This window comes from Lissotriton helveticus, chromosome 6, assembly GCF_964261635.1.
Source record: "Lissotriton helveticus chromosome 6, aLisHel1.1, whole genome shotgun sequence".
NCBI classification, from domain to species: Eukaryota; Metazoa; Chordata; class Amphibia; order Caudata; family Salamandridae; genus Lissotriton; species Lissotriton helveticus.
The window spans coordinates 995,721,786-995,736,468 of record NC_136067.1 but is presented as its reverse complement, the minus strand read 5'-3'; the positions used below and the strand labels follow the sequence as shown (position 1 = coordinate 995,736,468).

Below are 14,683 nucleotides of genomic sequence, written 5' to 3'. Positions count from 1 at the left end.
AACCTAGGGCGTAACAACACATTTAATAGGGGGATGTCCTCATGGGAGGTTACACAAAGAGACAGGGCAGTACGATGGAGGAACTACAAAGCCTAATGACCAATGAAAAGCCATCATTTACAAGGGACAGGGACAGGAGCCAATTAAAAAGATGGGCAAGAAGTAGCCAGAGCTTTATGCACATATCCTGAAAACAGCATGTCTCAAAGAGACAGTGCAAGCGCTGCCTAGGCGAGACTTAAAAATAAAAAGAAAGAACAGCATTACATTGGACTGATGGAGGAAAATGTTTGGAAAATGTAGTTCAAATGTGTAAGCTATCTAATGCTATTCCTGAGAGGCTGATATTAGCAATACGCTGGAATTAATAACTTGTGCAACATATTACTAGGTCACTGCACCTATAAACGCATGGATTTGCAAATGGTCCAAACTGAAAAAACGTAAGCCAATGAATAGTTTAATTCACATTTAGTCCCAATACAGACCCTATGTAGAAGGGATGATTGTATGAACATGTGTGAACCATGGCTATATAAATCTATGTAGTCAACCCGACATGTGTATCTAGGCTCTCAATAGAAATTACTAGCAATATAGCAGTTAGCTTCAAACACGAACAACTGTGGTGAATATAACATTTTGCCAAGAATACATTTTGCACCTCTGACACGGAGACACACCTATGACAAACTTAGCATTAATTTATATACAGGGCTAAATATCAACCATGCCCGGAAGATCGCGAAGGTTTTGGACTGACACAAGATTTAATACATAAAATAAGTAAGTGGTAGACTCAAAGCATGAATGCACAGTTGCAACAATGCACCAATATTGCTACAGACACAACTGACTTCAGGACCATCAAGAAACCTCTGCTATTAAATACTGCAACTATTTTAACATTGAACCCTCTGCACAGTCCTCTCTGTATATCTGTTAGTCCCATTTCTATATCTGATAGCTGAGAGGGATCGATTTTCATCTCTGTCTATACGGTGCACACAAGCCTGAATCAGAAGGTTGTATTTTGGACATACAGATGATGGATACAAGAACTTCGCATTTGGATTTTGTGTAACCAAAACTTACAAGGGCAGTACTTGGAGCTGTTAAGTTAACCCTGCTATGAACAATTAAACAGGTTAACCCTGCAATTCTACACTTTGGGAACTACAGCGTTCTGCTCTCTGAATGACATTCATATTTATAACTGCTGGGCACGTGTAACAGGCTCCTGACGGTTAAAGTAATTAAGTCAGGTGCAGACTAACTATGCGTTACTATTATTAGCTCCCTATAGAAAAGCCAATTACAAAATTATGAGAGTGATGGTCTGTACACTGCACATAAACTATGTTAATGTACATATACTATAAATAATTTGTGGCATTTATTTCTAGAGTACAGTGGAAGAAACCTATCAAGATCTGGATTTCATTAAAAAATGTGTAAGATTTAATTACAATAAAAACTTATATCGAAAAATGTGAAGAGAGTTAGAGCAAGCAGTGAGTTTTACATTAGATAGAGAAAACCAAAACCATTCTGGAAATAGCTGGTCAAGTTATAGATTTTTAAATATTTTTACATTTCACAGGTGCCCAAAAAAACTTACGTTCGCACAGTGCAAGGCCAAAGCACAGAAAACTGCAAACATTTTGAAGTTGTTCTCATCCGTTTTCGAGAACGCACTGCCGCTTAATTTGTTTACCATCTGCACAACGCCTATCACGCTGCCTCGGCTGACAATAGGCATGCACAGAATATTCCTCGTCGTGTAACCCGTGTACAGGTCCACTTCTCTGCAGAGAAAGACAAAAAAAAACATCAAGCCACGCTTCCATTTTGGAAGGCATCAGACATTTTATTTCGGTTAAAGGGTACTTGCTATCAACGTTCGAATCAAATTCTCATTTAGAGTTGAAATATATTTTATCAGACTATGAGGAGCATAAGTTTGAAATCCCCTTAGAGATAGAGACACACGACTTCGTTAATTACTCATTAGAAAAAGCATAAAAAATGCAATAGGTCTCGCCTTTCATTAAGTTAAAGCCATTTTCTTTGCTATACAATACCATTAGCAAAGCAAATGGCTTTAACTTAATCAAAGGTGAGACCTATTGCATTTTCAATGCTTGTTATATTTACAACTCACCTACAACCAAACTGTGTATTTTTATATGTAGGTTTCTGGCTACTGTTCTTAGTGCTACTTTTTAGTCGCAGAGGTATGCGGTCTCATGGCACTATTACAAATTATGAACGGCTTTTATGGTAGCATTGTTCTTTGATGGCTCTTCTGCACTGATTTTATTATGTAAGAATTTTAAGATGAACTCAAGATTTTTTTGTGTGTGTTTTTATGTATACTTATATGATTTTCTTGTAAAATCGAATTCAGTTACTTACTTACTTAGTCAACCACAGTGCATCTGATCATTTTTAAAAAATAGGAGCAGCACACTCAGTGAGACAGCAGCCATGAGAGGTAAAAGACCAGGTCGTTTTGTTTTGGGGCTTGCAGGAGGGGTGCAAGAGACACCAGAAATGTGTTATGCTTCTGGGGGTGGGGAATAATAGGGGGTGCGGCATGAAGAAGAGGAGTTTTCGAAGGCACCTGATGCTATTTTTATTTTGATGACAGAGTGGAAGGAGCCTTAGTAAAGATGGCAGAAAAACAAGTTAGGCTGCATAGAATTTTTTCGTCTGGCCCAACACGAGGGGGTTGAGGGTACCAGCTGTATGCCCCAAAAGATTCCTTGCCCTCAAGTTGCTGCTGGTCCATGCAGGTAGTTGAAGCAGAAAGGAGAAACACAGACAGGATGATACAGAATAAAGATGTACATAGTTTGTTCCAAACTTCATGCTTTCAACCTTCGAGTTCTCAGTCCTCGACAGCTACACTACATAAGAAAAGCTCGAACCCCTCGGTGTACATAAAAGGCTCATTGATGCAGACGCTGGCACCTTCACACCCGAGCAAAGCAGTCCAGCCATAATGAACCGGTTTTGGTGGGGGAAGTCATTCTTGTTCTTTTGGGGAAGGATGATAACCAACAACACGTGCCTGAACTTTTACCGGGGAGCCGTTGATGCATGCTCCAAATTTTATCACAAATCAATCACTGACTAAAATACTGAAATGTGATCAAAATCGGTCACAGTTACAAGTGCTTTTGCGTGGTTGATAAAGATGATCTTAAAGAAAAGGAAGTGGATGTGATTAAAGGATTGCTGAGTAATTAAGCCCTGGCATCAGAATTGTATTCCACCGAATTATCCAGCACAGCGGGTAACAATGTGGCGCAGCTCAGAGAGTGCCAAATTCTGGGCTCCAGCTGTTCATTCTCACGTATAATCTGCGACTGACACTCTAGCGTGATTTAAAGGGACCGAAAATAAATTGGTCTAGATGTTATTTAATGCAATAAAGGCTCAGAATCATATTGCGTAATGATGGCTGGGCAAGGAGATAGATGTAAAGTAGGAAGGACTGGAGGAGGTAAGAAGCTGTAATTCAAAGTGGAAAGAAAAAGACAAGATGCCAACATCCTAGATGATTCGGCTATAGTCACTGTTGCCGGAGGTTGGCTAACACAACTAAAACAAACAAGCACGGTCTTATGTAGGAGCCCGACTTGCAGGCATTTGTGGGGTGGGGGGGGGGGGTGGGGGGGCTGGGACGACAGACTCGAAAACCATATTGGCAAGTAAGCACACTTACTCGTGATTACCTAACCCTAGAAGAGAATGTGTAAATCTCTTTTTTCATGCATTTTGACAGTAGTTCCCGACGTGAAGATTTATCCCTGCCACGAGCCCAGGAGGCTGTTTACCTGTAGTTTACGAGTAAGTGTGCTTACTTGCCAATATGCTTTCCGAGTCTGTACACTTTGAAGGCGTAATGTAAATATTTCGTTATTTCATGGGCACTTTGTCTCTTTTAAAAAAAAAAAAGTAAATGGATCGAATATACAGACCATTAATGGCGGTTTGCTGCTCGAATTTGCGGTTCAAAATATAGGCGAATTATGCCCCCGGTATATAATGGCCTTCTGGCATAATGTACCTTATTTTTATTAAATATGCGATCGATAAGCTAAAGAAGGTTGGGATGGTTTCGCCTCATTTGAATAATGCATGGGGCAATCTCCTTAGTTTACCGATCGTTGATTATACGATCTGATCACGAGGTGTGGTGTTGGTTCTTGTTACAACTGTACCATTTTGGGTTTCGAGCATTTTGTGAATAAGGAGGGATATATGTGTTGAATTTACCTATGTTTTTGAATTTTTTACAGATCCTACAACCCTCCTACATTAGAGGGTTCACACTTTAAAGCTCCTGTGCTCTGGTTACAAGTTTGTAATTTCTTTTAATCTAATTCTCGTTCCCCGCCCAGTATGGAGTAGGCGCCTTAGCGTGCGCTTCCCACTCGGCGAGGGTATATATTGGAACTGAGGAATGCTGAGCTGATTCAAGCTCACTTTAGCTGAAACATGTCGACCGTATTTTAGGACATTTGGTTCAAATTTACATAACCATGTGCATGTCCGATTTTTCACTTTGTTTTTAATTGAATTAGAACTACCCCTTTATTAAAAATCTTGGTTGGGGGAGTAGTCCACACTCATTTTAATATGCACTAGTTTGTATATCAACTCACGTACTGACAACAAGGACCCAATGAAGATATTTGGCAACCAACTTTGTGTTGGTGCCTGAGGGTTCTTTTTTCTTCACTGTGCTCGCACAACTATACACATCTCATTGCTTTCTGTGCACTAACGGGTGGTGGCGGTAATTAAGTTTCGTCTACCCCCGTTTCCTTACTGTATAGTTTTCTTTTAGGTACTCTTCTGTTGTTTTGTAATATTATTCCCAAGGGGTATGAGAGTTGCCTAAACGACCCTTTCTCTCTTGTTGATTGCATATGGTCGTTAAGCACTGCAACAGGTAAGTGAAACGCAAACTGTCAGACTTTATGGGCCCGGCTATCTTTCTGCTGTCACTATATTTGAAACTTTTTCAATGACTTTATTCGAAATTTGAGTGTAGGAGAGAATTTGAACATGCCGCGTACACCCTTTCAATTTAAGTGAAAGTCACCAATTTACTATTTAAGTACCACACCATAACGCTTTTGCTCAAGCATTTTTTGAGTTCTCTTACCTGTTAAAGCGTGGATCTGCGTAGGCATCAGGAATGTTAAGAACTTCACCTGTTCTCGCTACTTGACCAGCAATTCCTTTTTCGATTGAAAATCTGTTTTACACAAACTGACATTTTTAGAAACCCAGGAAATTGCGCAGCCTTCATCTAGAACAATATTCTTACAAATGACAAAGTAGGAGACATGCACAATTAAAACTGCAATTTTACCTTTAAGTATCAATGCAAGATGTATTAACAATGGTATATCGAATTTGAGTAACAATTATTACATCCTTTTTTGAGGTGGCATAACCATGAAGCGGCACAGGACATAACATATATCAGGACTGGTATGTGGTAGATCATGGTACTCTGTTCACCTACAATGCTTCAGTCCATGTTGAAGGGTGAGATAGCAACATATCAGAGGAGCCAGATAGAAGAAAAATTATCTAAAATGGTTTCTCAAAAGTATTCAAAAGGTCACTATAAAAATTCCATTTTGTGTGGCCAACCAGAAAACCTTAGTTCAAGTTGTAAGGTTGAGCTTGGAGATGCCATCACAGGAAGGTGGGAGTGGAAGGGAAACAGCATGTTATCCTGTATTAGGGTATCTTTCATAGTTACACATGCTTGAATCATCCCTGCCGTCGAGGTGGGAGTCTCACGGTACAAATAACATTTATACATAACAGTAATAAAACATAATACAATAGGCTGTAATGGACTGTTCAGTCACTGCAGTAGCCTTGTACTTGCGTAAAAAAAAAAAAAAATTAACCAAAGTTGAAACACAACCAATCCGGCTCTAGCACCCTTTAGAACACTCCACGGAGAGGCAAGTTTCTCCGATTTTTGTAACGCACGTCATGTGACAGGGAGTCTCCCTGAGCTCTGCTTAGTTTTTTCAACATTTACTGGATTTAGTGAGTGCAGAATGTCTGATACTTCTAAAAAGGTATATTTTTGCCTTGTAGCTCCTGTGGTAAAAAGAGGCTACATTTTGTAAGATCCCCACAAGGAGGATCCTTGCTCATAGGGTTAAGGACTGTAGAATTTGCAGAACCTTTTCTTCAAACACCTTAAAGGACAGAGAAGGCAGATTACTGATTTGGTTGGAGAAGCTAAAATCAATATTCAATGTGGTATCTGAACATGAAGGCAGTGGGAGTTCTCAGACGTCAGCCCAACTGACTAAGAAGAGGGCCAGATCTGGAGAATCCCCTGAGAGACTTGGTAAGACATAAAAAAGTCCCATCATGAGACTATGCACTCCATCTCTAAAAAGGAAAGAGGACATTCTCTTCTGAGGACAAAACTGGTGAAAAAACAAAAATGCCACAGAAAACTGCCTTCAAACAGCCTAAGACTCAGTCTGTCACATCATCCTAGTCGTCAAAAAAGACTTCGTCGACACTTACTGCGTCAACGGAACCATTGGTGAAAGCTGTACCTTAGTCGACGAAAATCACCTCGCCGCCGATGGCGGCACTGTCGACGGTACCATCGACGATAGTTTCTCCCCGACGACGTCTCTCCCATCAACGACACCATCGGCGTGGACGGTCCCTCCCTCGTCGACACCTCCACAGTCGACGACATTATCATCGACAATGGTTCTTTTGTCGACGGCCTCGACGAGGATGTCAATGCGGACGACGGTCATGTCCGCATCCGCTATTTCTATGTGACCGTCGATGGTCATCTCGCCGAGGCATATACGGAGAAGGGCTACTTCCTTGCAAATAACACCTATATTATCTTCCAGGCTATCGTCCACGTTCCCGTCGACGAGAAGCTTTTACCAGGACTGTTGGACCAGTCAGCCTTAGGGTGGTCTTCCTATTCATTTTTTCCCTCCCTTGTTTACCGTACCTTTTTGTTGGACTTAGGCCTCTGGGCGCCTCAGCACTGCTAAACGGTGCTGAGGTGCAGGTGCCCTCCCCTAAAACATTGTGACACTGGCATTTCTGCCACAAGCCCCTGCTACTGCAGCGAGGCTTAACCCTCCAGAGGCTAACATTGGGAACCACCCTTATGGGATAATTTCTGACGGGGACCTAATAAGTGTCATGTTTGGTCTTGTTGGAATCGGGGTGGGTTACCCTTTCCAATGATATATGGGGTTTGGGCCCTACTACTTTAGAAGTCCCACTTTTAGAAAGTGGACCTTTTTCCTGCCTACACTTAGTCTGGGCATTGCAGACTCCCCCCTCCCATCTGCATACTGATAGCCTGCCTGGGTTGGGAGGTGGGAGTGGTGATTCACACCTTCTCCCCTTGAATGGGCTGTGACCGGCTGCCCACTGTAGCCTTAATGGCCCTTGCTTTCGTCACTGTGACAGCCAGGTCAGAAAAGGCAGGGAACATCCCAGTACCCCTTGGACTCTCCAGAAGCCCCTGCCACCAGACCCTCCCAGAGACTTCTGCCTCCTTCTAGTAACTAGACTGTAAGGTATATAAGGGAGGGTCCCGGCCTCACATCTTTGTTACACTGCTGGACCTGGAAGAATCTCGCTGGAGTGACGACTGCTGCGCCAGGAAGGATTGCCATTTGGAAGCAGGCTGACTGCTCTAAGGAACTGCTGCCCCAACCTTTTGAGCTGCCCTGCTGCCTGCTGATCCTGCCCTGCTAGGGAGACCTAAAGAAACATCTCCAGAGTGTCTCCACAAGGAAGACTAACTGATCCCCTGGACACTGGGATCACAAGACCAATAAAGAAATTTCAAGGTCTGCCTTTGCAATGCTGTGCGCAAGGAACTGCCTTACTCCAAGAAGACTACGACGTTTTATTGTCCCCGTAAACTGTCTCTGCATTGCTGTGCTGAAGGCTCTACCACCACCCAAGGACCTGCCCTGCTTAAAGAGGACTTGTATGCCAAATCGTTGCCGCTGGCCCGCGGTGAAAGCGCTCTCATTAATGCTTTTGCAACTTTTCCCTAAGTCACCGCTGCTGGCCCGAGTCGGAACGCTGTTTAAATTGCCCCCAGGATCCCCGCCGTGGGCCCGAGTCCAGGCGCACCAAATCGCTGCTGGAATCAGCCCCGCTAGCCCGGGAGACCCAGGAAACCAGTGTGCAGCCCCGCTGACGTCAGAGCAGGGCCGCGCTGGGATTGGCACCAAGCTACCCTACTTGGACTACGGTACTTAACCTGGCCAACTAGAGACCCCAGTTCTAACAAGGACCCTTCTTACGTATCTCCCTTCCCGCCTAGCCATTTTTTTAGGAATCTGAGGGAGATGGGCTGTTCAGTCCAGCACGTAGCCCCTCTCAATCTGATGTGAAATACCAGGAGGATGATGAGGAGGAATATTAACATTATCAAACTGTGCAAAGGCCTCAAGTTTTGTTACCTCGTCAGAAGCCTATGGTTCAAAAGCCCGTGGCATTAGTGCAGGACTTGACAGCTATGCTGCAGGACTACCATACTCTTTTTCCGTTGCAGCAGGTTCCGTTCACGGACAACCCTCTCTTCCACCTGTTCTGCATACTCCAGGTCCCTCTATTCCTACTACTGAGGCCCATGATATTTTGCTTGCACCACAAAATCAAGGAGCACAGACTCAAGGAGCACAGACGATGATACAGTCGCTCTGGAAGGTGAACTCCCTAAAACGCCAACTACCATTGATGAGTGGGAGGATTATTTAATCCCAACACCATCCTCAAAGGTTCCTCAGGAAACGATTCGCCTCCAGAGGACATAGGAGATTTTCATGCCATCATGGAAAGAGTGGCAAATTGTTTTCTCCTTCCTATGCCTGCTAAGGAGTCCGACTGATTTTTATATTATTTCAAAGATCATAACAGGAAATCGGTCCACGCAATACCCATTATCGATCGTATTTGAGAAGAGAGCGTCAAGATTATGAAAAATCCTTTCTCCATGCCTGCAATTCTTCCCAGAATTGATAAGAAGTATAAGGCCCTAGATGATGCCCCTGCATGCCAGTCTGGATATCCTAGACCAGATTCTGTGATTTCCCAAGCTGCACAGGGCAGATCTAGAAATCGATCAGTGCCAATTACTGTGCCACCTGATAAGGATGGAAGGAGACTGAATAACATCGGGAAAGGATTTACCACCATGGCAGGTGGTTCTGTGAGTGCTGCTAACTCCAGGGCAATTATAGCAAGGGACGACCGCCTAATGTGGTCTGATGTTGCTAGGTACCTTGAGTTTTTGCCAGATGACAAGAAGCAGGAGGCAAGGAAAATTCTCTTTCAAGGGGAGAGGGCAGCATCTGAGATAAGCGACATCTCTATGGATTTGGCCTCTCTAGGTTTCCAGCAACTGGCTGGAGCGGTAGTCCTCCGTCGTCAAGGACGAATTAAATCTACCATCTTTCGCCCTGAGGTACAGAGCAAAATTCTTAATATGCCATTCGATGGAGATGCGCTGTTTGGCAAACATATTGAAGATGCCTTGTAGGAAATTAAGGACACTGACTCAGCCAAAGCCCTGGGTACGCTTCAGTACAGGAAAATACCCTTTCGAGGCACCCGTGGCAGAGGAGCTTATTCCTTTCGTGGTGGCTACCAAAAATACCAACCCGAAAATTACCAGAACAGATATGGCTATCAGCAGCAACAATCTTACAGAGACCCCCGCCCCCCCCCCCCGCTGCCGCTTACCACAGACAGCAAAATAGGAGGAAACAGCCCCAACAGGGCAAAGATAATGATAGAAAACAGTGACATCTCCCCAGCACCTGCAACAATTTGGTCACGCTTTAACCACAAGACTCCGAATATTCCTCGGCACTTCAACCAATGCAAGAAACTAACTTCAGACAAATGGATACTGGACATAGTCAAATTTGGACACACCATAGCATTTGTAAAGATCCCACCGCCTCATCGACATGTAAAGAAACATCCACCACATCTAGCTCTCCTCAAGGAAGAGGCCAGGAGTATGCACCAGAAAGGAGCCACAGAGAGAGTTTCCCACTCCCAAGTGGGAAGAAGTTTTGACTCAAGTTTCTTTCTGGTCAAGAAAAAGTCTGGAGAATGGAGGCCAATCTTAGACCCAAGGAAGTTAAACAAATATCTGCATAAAAAAATCCATCCACATGGTTACTCTTAAAGGAGATTCGACAGCTCCTCGATCGTGCGGACTTCATGATGACACTAGATATACAGGATGCATATTTCCACATCCCTATCCATCCCAAACATCGAAAGTTCTTCCGTTTCACTGTGGCAGGTGCTCATTTTTGCAGGGCCTGCAGCTATTCCCCTACCTGGCTGACTGGCTAATAGAGACTCTTTTCGACAAGCCTCAAAAGATACGTTAACTTGCCTTCACATGTTTCGACCCCTGGGGCTGTCCCTCAACTCTTAAAAGTGAGTTCTAAGTCCTTCTCAAAGGACGCAATTTCTAGGAGCAGTTTTTGACACTATCCAGGACAAGGAATTCTTGTCTGCAGAAAGGCAATCACACCTGATTTCCCTAGCAACAGAACTAAGAGGAAGAAGGTTCGCTTCAGTGAGGAAGGTAAAATCTCTTCTCTGGATGTTGTCCTCTGCAATCCTTTTTTAACCTCACTCTCGTCTCAGGGTAGACCTATACATTAAGAGCTAGACAATCAATGGCTTCAAGTGACAGGATCGTTTGACGACCTGGTGAGGATAACTCCGGTCATGCAGGCAGCTCTGCTTTGGTGGCAGCACTCCAGCAATATCTCGACCCAGCTTACCTTCCTTCCTGCAACACCAGAGTTCGTCCTTAACATAGATGCTTCTCTCGAAGGATGGGGGTGCACCTTCAAGATCTCCGCATTAGGGTGAAATGGTCCAAAGCGCTGGCAAAGATGCACATCAACTTCGGGCCATATTTCTAGCCTTACAGGATTTCTTTCTAAGACTTTAAGGATCCTCGGTCCTTATAAGGACGGACAACACCACTTGCATGCATTACCTAAACAAGCAAGGAGGAACACGCTCTCACATCCCATCTCAGGAAGCTCAAGATATATGGAAACGGCTGCTTTCTCATCACATTTCTATAAAGGTGGAACACCTGCTAGGAAAAAAACAACAGTCTAGCAGAACCCTTGAGCAGAACATCAAATTCTTGCCACAAATGGGTGTTAGACCAGACATTTCTGGAACACATTTTCCAGATGTGGGGGCAGGCCCAACTTGGATCTCTTCACTTCCAGAACAAATCGGAAATGCTCATTCTATGCCAGCTGGGAACCAGAGAAAGGATCTTGGGGAAACGCTTTTATGATGAGATGGACAGGGATCTTTGCCTATGCATTTCCCCCTTTCCCGTTACTCCTGAGAAAGCTAAAAATGGAACTGTGCAGGATGATTCTCATTGCCCACGGTGGCCACGTCAGCACTGGTTCACAGAGCTTCTCCTACTCTCAGAATGCAGACCATATCGACTCCCAGTGTCGCCATCACTACTGACATTGAGCAAGGTCTAGATTCTCCATCCGTATTCAGCCCCTCTGCAGCTACATGCCTGGCTTCTGAGTTTTCTGAATTCAAGGAGTTACATTTGCCTCAGGACTGTTAAAGACATACTTGCTAAAGCAAGAGCACCATCTACGATTAAGACCTATTCTCTGAAATGGAAACGTGTTTGTTCATGGTGCCTTGATAATAATGTACATCCCCTGGACCAGACAAGGTTCTTCCCTCATCTACTTTCACTAGCCAAGTCTGGCCTTATGTTCACATCGGTTAAGTTACATCTGGCCGCCATCTCTACTTACAGGTGTTCTTCAGGCTGCATATCTCTTTGCTCTAACTGTCTGGTCAAGCAATTTATGAAAGTTCTCCTCAGAGCGTTTCCTTTTATTAGGGCTCCTCCTCCTGAATGGAGGATTAACTGGGTCCTAGCGCAGCTCATGAAGCATCCCTTAGAGCCTATTCACAGAGCTGAACTGAAGTATCTCTCCTTGAAAAAAAATTGTTAGCTCTTACTTCCGCTAGAAGAGTCAACGAAATTCAAGCGTTTACTATTAAACAGCCATATCTACGTTTTACCAATGACTAAGTTCTCCTTAGAACGAATCCTACCTTTATTACTAAGATTCCATCATCTTTCCATCTTAGTGAGCCTATTACACTACGTACATTCTTTGCCAGTCCTTCTACCCCGGATGAGCAGGCTTTTCACACTTTGGATATAAAGAGCGGTCTGAAATTCTATCACATACTAAATCCATCCAAAAGTCAGATAAATTGTTTGTGTTATATGGTGGGCAAAAAACAGTGCCCTCGTTTCTATCTGCCCCACTGCCTTTGGTCACATTGGTTAAAACCCATATTTTTCACTGTACCAAGAGAGATCGTGTTCCTGAGTGGATGATGTAATCATTCCCATACTTGTCTCGGAGGTTTGTTTACATATATCATTTGTTCAAACAATACCGTGACTCAGAGGGGTTTGGCTAGATAATCAACAATGCTCTCGTCTCTATCTGCCCCACTGCCTTTGGTTACATTGGTTAAAACTCATTCTTTTCACTGTACCATGGACGGTTCGTGTCATGTTAATACTTCGGCTTGTAATACATTCTGGCCGCAAAGAATACTGTTCTCTTAGTTTTATTTTTATTTTTTTGACAATGGCCGAGAAATCTGTTCCATTTACATCAATTACCTTGTGCATAAAGAAAATGCTCTCAGTGTTGCACTTATCAACAAAGTTATATCCTGGGAACTTCTGAAATTACACACTGGGTTGGGACAGGTAGTATTGTGCCTGACTCATAATGATTGGCTGACAACAAGCCCTGTCAAACCAATCAGAAACCCGCTTTCACCTACTGCTATACGTCATCAAAACAACGCACCACGTGATCAATCCTTTGACCAATCACGCGCGGAGTTATAATCCCTTGCCTCTGCCTGCCGCGGCACCTCCCCGATCGGCTTGGACGCCGAGTGGAGAAGTACCGACGGACAGGTAGGCGAGGAGAAGGACAATCCTTTCTTCCTTTAAATTTATTCTTTGAAATGCACGATTAACGCCTGCTTGAAGACATGCTCCCTATTCAGGTCTGGGGACGACCGCTTAAGTTCTTTTACTTGTGCAGCCTTGCTAAATCCTATAACTCAGTACCTGTTAAGAGCTTGGGAGTTGTGGTTTTCAAAACGTAACAGTCAAAACTTTAACCTTACAAGTGGGCAATGAGCGCATGACTGGTTGTACAGGCATGGGATGGATGAATTCAAACATATTTCGAGGGAGCTGGATAACAGAGTCCTGTTTATTTATCTCCTTTGTTGTAGAGCGGTGCTTCCCCTTTTCCTGAGCCGTGGCCAGGTGGGGTGAGGTCTTGAACTCTTACAAGTACGGTAAGATGGTTTCTATGTACCACATTGGTATTTCCTAAATTAGATCCAATGTTGAGATATGTGCACGAACACAGTGCCAGTGATACATATGGTCACTTGACTTTAAAAAGAAATATATACTTTTAAATTATGAACTGAACTTTGCACGCTATGTGTTCCTAATGGGCACCCCCTTTGTTCTATCTTCATGTGTTTATTTCCTTGTAGTAGTTTTACACAACTTGGAAGAGTGAAAGAAACGATGCGGACACCTAGTGAATTCAGGTGATTTCTGTATCTGTTCTGATTTTGAGCACTAATTTTGGTTTCTTTAATCACTATTGTTTGCAGTAGCCATTACTAGACACGGTCCTGAAGAAAGCAATGACAAGTGTGTGACTAATTGCTGAAACATGTTGACCCTATAAAACATCTAGGCAGTCCATACTATAGTGACTGTTAGTAACTACTTTTTAACATTGGAGGTTTGGGTAGCACCCGAATAAAATTGTTAGCCCTCTCATCCAATTTTAACTACACTTTTTCTTATTATTTTTTCACACTTACTTTTGTGCACTGCAACATCAGTCCCCCATGTATCATGTGTACCAAGATCCTCTTAATTGAGTAGCAAGACCATAATAAGACCTATCTGTCCGGTTAAGGGTTCCTTTACATACATCTGGACCCTCTACCGTGAAAGTGAAGTGGCACTCCTGATTTTGGTCTTGTTTGGAATCCCAAATGATGAAGGGCGGTTCCGTATGGTGACTGATGGGCATCCTTGGTTGACCACTACTGGGATGACCTTAGATTGTTATACACATGTTTAGTGAACATTTAGGTTACATGGCGTGCATCTTTTGAGTTCTTTATCCAGACCCTCTGATATATTTGTTGTTAAATGTATATAGGGAATTTGTCAGAGCTTGGTCTTATAAAATGACTTTGGTCCTCACTAACTGTTTGTGTCCGGGCAAAAAACAGGTACAGCAGTGACTAAAGAGGCAATTGCAAGGTGGATTGCATCAGTGATTCAATGTTGTCACTCTAAAGCAGGAAATCCTTTGTCTGTCAAACCTGAAGTCCCCTCCACAAGAGCAGAGTCATCATCAGCGGCGATTTTTGCTGGAGTGCCATTGGATCAAATTTGCTGTGCTGCGACTTGGAAAAATGTGCATATATTTACATGGCATTACAGTAGCTGAATCAGCTG

General features: G+C 43.4%; 1 protein-coding gene across 8 annotated transcripts in view; it reads right to left on the bottom strand.

Moving 5' to 3' along the window:
• PDE10A (phosphodiesterase 10A) overlaps positions 1-14,683 on the bottom strand; it is a 1,305,213-nt gene that overhangs the window by 453,728 nt on the left and 836,802 nt on the right. For all 8 annotated transcript variants that reach the window (XM_078648625.1, XM_078648626.1, XM_078648627.1 and 5 more), the window contains 2 exons: positions 5,183-5,275; positions 1,622-1,808 (listed from right to left, as the gene is read on the bottom strand). In XM_078648625.1, coding sequence (XP_078504751.1) covers positions 1,622-1,808; positions 5,183-5,275 — 280 coding nt within the window. The remainder of the gene's footprint in view (positions 1-1,621; positions 1,809-5,182; positions 5,276-14,683) is intronic.